We start from the raw sequence: 5,129 nt of genomic DNA on the forward strand, positions 1-5,129 counted from the left end.
CTTGGATTGGATTGTGTTGTCTCTAAACCTATAAACGCTCCAGCCTTAGCGCCCCTGGCGGTCAATGAGCCAATAAGACAAAACTGACTGTGCCAGAGATTTCTAGCAAAGAGTTTAGAATATTAGATTATACTTTACATTTTAAAGAGCTGAAATATTGAGTGCAAAATATTATTTTGTGTGTGTGTGTAATAATAACCAGAGCTCAAGTACACGTCTCTTGACCAAGCCTGTTTTCACTAAAAACCAACGCTAAAAACACTAAAATGTACAAAAAGTAGCCAAAAAGAGTGCGAAAAAGGCGACGCGGACGTAAGCGGCGGCGGCGGCTCGTAGAGATGAGAGATGACGAGAAAGTGCGTACAAAATTTGCCTCATAAACTCCAACCTTCTACAGTCTAGCTTCGATATCTTTCTCCTGTTTCCTGGAACGTTTCCCATTCGCAGAAGTTATCATCAAATAATCGAGTCATAGAAATCAAACTGCGCGAAAAACGCCGTCCGAGTGCAACTGTCGTTTCGTCGTTTTGTGCTGCGCGATAAGTGGGAGCCGAGTAACAGTTGGCGAAATCACGGGCGGAATGAACGAAACATTTGGAACACTGACTCATATTAAGTCCATTCTTTTCTGTTCGTGGGCTCCTGTCCTTTCTGAGATGAACTAAACGTTCGAAATCGTTGAAGAGAAGCGGGAATACCCGTCCGGGCGTACAATGCTGCCGGGGGTCGGAGTGTTCGGCACGGGTAAATCCGTGCGGGTGCTTGTGCCGTGCCTGCGCGCTCGTGGCTTTAAGGTTGAAGCCATCTGGGGCCGTACCGCCGATAACGCCAAGGAAATCGCTCAAGAGCTGGGGATCCCCTTCTACACTAACAAAGAGGACGAAGTCCTCCTCAGGAAGACCGTAGACTTCGTGTGCATCATGTGTTCTCCGCACCAGCACGCCCGGATTGCCGTCAAGGCGCTGGGCATCGGCAAGCACGTGCTGTGCGACCGTCCGGCCGGACTGACGCAGACCGAGGTGCTGAAGATGGTGCGAGCGGCCCAGTACTACCCGACGCTCATCTCGGTGCTGTGCCACAGCCTCCGCTTCCTGCCGGCCTACGTGCACATGAAGCGGCACATCCAGGACGGCTACGTGGGCTGCGTACAGATAATCGAAGCGCGCGTCCAGTGCGGCTCCCTCATCCACGACCGCTACGACTGGACGTGCGAGGACACGATGGGAGGGGGCATCCTGTCCACTTTTGGCAGTCACGTGATCGACATCGCGTCCTTCGTGACTGGTCTGCGCGCGGTGCGCGTTCATGGCCTGGCGCGGACGTTCGCCAAGACCACCGACGCCGTGTGCGGGATCCGGCAGGTGAGCAGCGACGACTTCTGCAGCTTCCAGATGGAGCTGAGCAACGGTGCCCTGGCCACTGTAACGTTGAACAGCCACTGCGCAGGCCAGTTCAGCCAGGAGCTGCTCGTGTGTGGCACCAAGGGCAACCTGGTGGTCCGCAGCGGCGACCTGCACGGCCACAAGGCAGCGGCCAAGGAAGAGGTGCTCTACCTGGACGTCGAGGATCTGAAGCAGGCCCCCGACTGCGTGGTGCCCAAGCCGCACGTCAAGGGCCTGGCCAAGATGGTGGCGGCGCTCAGGGATGCCTTTGCCACCCGCAGCGTGGCCCAGTCGTGGGCCAAGGTGCCTGCCGACAGCGCAGCGAGCTTCGAAGACGGCCTCTACGTCCAGGCGGTCATGGAGGCCGTGCGCCACTCGTCACAATCGCGCCAGTGGGTTCGTGTCCAGTTGCTTCAGGATGAGTCTCGGCAGAGGGGCACCTTCTGCCGCCTCTACAGGATGGCCAGCGCCTCCATGTAGGCGCCCACCCGAGGTTCGACCAGGGGGGGCAGCCAGCGGCCGAGCTCCTTGTTTGTACAGAGCGTATTGCTCGCTGGCCCCCTTCCTGGGGCCTGGTGCACAGGGCTCTCGTTTGTGGTGCGAAGAGTTGTGAGTGTAGTCGTAATGCTTCCTGAACTTGCCATTAAGCCAGAGGTAGCTACTGCCTCATTCTTGCATGATCGCAGCGGATTTTAGCACAAGAATGTGCGTGCACTTTAGGAGTTTCGTTAAGCAAGAGCTTCAGCATAAGGTTGTGCAGGTAGATTTACTTAAATATCGCAGTATTTTTGTTGAGACATACTTTTGTACAGACCACCCAGTCAGTTGGCTGCAAAGGAGATATTGCACTGGGGTTCAGTGGTGCCGTGGCATTAGCTACAGGGACCTAATTTGTTTGCATCCCGAAACCTGGGAGTGCATCATTGTTTGTGATGAACTTAATTTTTTTTTTTTTTTTTTTTTTTCTCTTTACAGCAACATTATTACCGAATGCTTTATAGGATTTGTGCACATAGTGTTAAGCAGTTCGAGACTATGAGGTAGATTATGATCTCAGGTTGCTTGTAATCTCTGCTGTCTTTGATAGTACCTGTTACACCTTTTAGAAAGTCTAGTCGGTTTCACATGTGGCATGTTACAGCAGGGTGCATTGCAGAGTCTAAAGAAAACCCTTTTAGATCTTATGTGTTTTGAATAAGCGATGTCACATCTGCTTGCAGTTGGTGCTCAATGTTGCATTTATTTTGTGCCTTAACACCCCTGTTCTCATTTACCTCACCTTTTGTTTATTTGTTTGATTTCGTACCATGTTCCTATTCATAATAAATTATGCCTACACTGCTTATTCCACATTGTTGCCTTTCACTTACAATGCATTATTTTTGATAACCAAGGATTATTGTTCCCTAAATTCAGAAGCTATATATGAAAATGGGCTGGTGTTGCAAGTAGATGAGCATAGTTTTTATAGGTAATTAAATATTGCCAGGTAAACTACTAGTATCCTCTCCCTTGAAACTCCTTTCACTTATATATAGTAAAAGTGTATGGACTGCTTTACGGTTATAGTTTCTGTTTGCTTCGTGTTATGTTGCCAATTTTACGGAGTCCACCCACCAACCCTTGTATCATAAAGGTGCACTTATAGAGTAGCCCAGTAGAATGAGGCTCTTAGTAAAAAAATGAAGGCATTAAACAAGTAGGAACAGTGGCTGACATTTACAGGCTTCCCTGTAATGTCTGTTGACAGACCTATTTGTCTAATGCCCTCATTTTTTTTTTTCTTTGTAAGTACAACATCAGGATTATTGAAATTTTAAAGATTTTGATGAGTGCATTTTCAAAACCCTGCATATTTTTTCTTTCCTTTTTGTTGTATTAGGCCTGTCAAATGCACTTCTGTGCAGTGAGGTGCCATGCTATCTATAGTTTGCTTCTCTTTATTATTATTTTTTTATGTGAGATGGAATGTGCACCGCAAGGTGTGACATTTCCCTTGGACTGTTTGCTTTCTGCAAACACTGATAGGGGAGCTGATAAATCTACGACCTGAGGTCGTGAGCAAAACTACCTGCAACTGCGCTCCGATTCTGCGCAAACTGCGAGCCGGTCTGTTTGATTGGGTGGGGGAGTTGCAAAGGGATGTAACATCATGGACATTTATTGTCAGGGATGAAGGTAATTTGCATTTCATCAAGAACTAGAAAAAGCTGGTGTATCATGTATGTCCTTTCTTTTATTAAAAAATGTCCCCTGTCGGCTGCAATGTGCTCCCCCAGATTTAGACGCGTTCACGATAATACAAAAGGCAGCCCCGTTTTCTGTTATGAAGGGTCGTTGATAAAGCAAAATGGCGGACCAGCCTTTGAATGGTCTAGTTGTCAGACTGTTGGCATGTCCAAGAGAGTGCCATTCCAGCCATACTTTGGAATTCGCAGTGTTGCAAGAGATTCATGGCAAAGTCTCACAGAGCTGTACCCCAACTGGAAGGTCCTGGTTAAGAAGGGCCGTATTTTACTAACCCCTGGACCACAGTCTGTGGCGCATTTAGAGGGGCGCTCCAGATGTCCTGACCCCCCCTCTTGAATTCTTGCATATGTAAACATTTAAGGGGGGGGGGGGAGGGGGGAGTTCAAACATAAGATATGCTGACCCCCCCCCCCCCCCCCCAGATCAGGAAATACCCACTGTAAATGCGTCATTTGCGGAACTTGGTGAGTAGCATCATGCTATGCCTTCCCTCCTTGGTAACATTGCACAGCGCTTTTCCCTGATTGGTTCACATCTGACCGAGGAACAAAGGAGGTGTGTGAATGCCTGCATCGGAGCCACACCTTCGGAGCAATACCCCCTTGTGTATAGACTGGGGGGGGGGGGGGGGGGGGCGCGCGCTCCTCGCAAGTGTCCCCCCTGAGATTTTCCATTCTAACAGCCTTTGTTTTGACCTGCTTCAAATTTAATGTCAACAGGCGCCATTCCGAAATCAACTTGAAGTTCCAACTCCTCACAGACACAACGAAAAAATAGCATCCATTGATCGGTTCGAACAGATCACTACAGCCGCGAGGTTATGAAGAATAAGCGATAATGCACGCGACTCAAAATGCCTCGTCGCCTTCACTGTGTCCTTGAAAAAGGGAGGCGATATATCTAGACCAGTTTCTAGCCTTGACGAGAGCTCCGCGAGCTTTGGGTGTCTTTGAGTTCTTACAGGGCGGCCTCACTTTTTCGTCGGCTTTTCTCCCCAATTTTCTGTCCTCGTCGCCTTTTGACTTTCTCGTACGCCGGAACCCCCCCCCCCCCCCCCCCCTCTCCCTTTTTTTTTTTTTTTCCTTGTTCCTGCCTTCTCGCTCTCCCACTTTCTGAATCTTCGCGAACCATTATCGCGGCGATTGGCTGAAGGGCGCCGTTTGTGCTTTCATCACATTCAACCTTGTTCGGTAGCACCAGTGTAGGTCTGAAACTCGCTATATTTGATCACTTGTTTGTAAGCAAAATAGGCCGCACACGATTGTAGGTGTTGACTTTTTTGGATGCTTAGAGCACGTAGATTGAGTTACGGCCATAAATAGGCCATCTCAGAGAGCTCCGGAGCGCCCCTTTAAGAGCTTTTATTTGCGCTGACATCGAGTGTAAATGTCGTAAATGTACCTCATACAGATGACTCTTATTGTTGTTGTGCAGTATGCAGGGCGTCGAACCGGAAACGAAACCGAACTAAAAAACCGGAACCGAACTGTTATTTTT

At 49.0% G+C, this 5,129-nt stretch overlaps 1 protein-coding gene across 2 annotated transcripts; it reads left to right on the forward strand.

Annotated features, from left to right (window-relative positions):
- Positions 1–101: 101 nt before the first annotated feature.
- LOC8033710 (glucose-fructose oxidoreductase domain-containing protein 2) lies at positions 102–2,727 on the forward strand. 2 transcript variants are annotated; one of them, XM_029971967.4, is made up of 2 exons: positions 272–356; positions 939–2,727. In XM_029971967.4, exons 1-2 carry the CDS (start codon positions 339–341, stop codon positions 1,860–1,862), a joined length of 942 nt encoding a protein of 313 aa, XP_029827827.1. In that variant the 5' UTR covers positions 272–338; the 3' UTR covers positions 1,863–2,727. The 2 variants fall into 2 exon arrangements, with proteins under 2 accessions (XP_002405450.1, XP_029827827.1); XM_002405406.5 differs by having other exon boundaries at positions 102–2,727.
- Positions 2,728–5,129: the final 2,402 nt, after the last annotated feature.

Source organism: Ixodes scapularis, unplaced genomic scaffold, assembly GCF_016920785.2.
Source record: "Ixodes scapularis isolate PalLabHiFi unplaced genomic scaffold, ASM1692078v2 PGA_scaffold9__187_contigs__length_104089568, whole genome shotgun sequence".
Lineage (NCBI taxonomy): Eukaryota > Metazoa > Arthropoda > Arachnida > Ixodida > Ixodidae > Ixodes > Ixodes scapularis.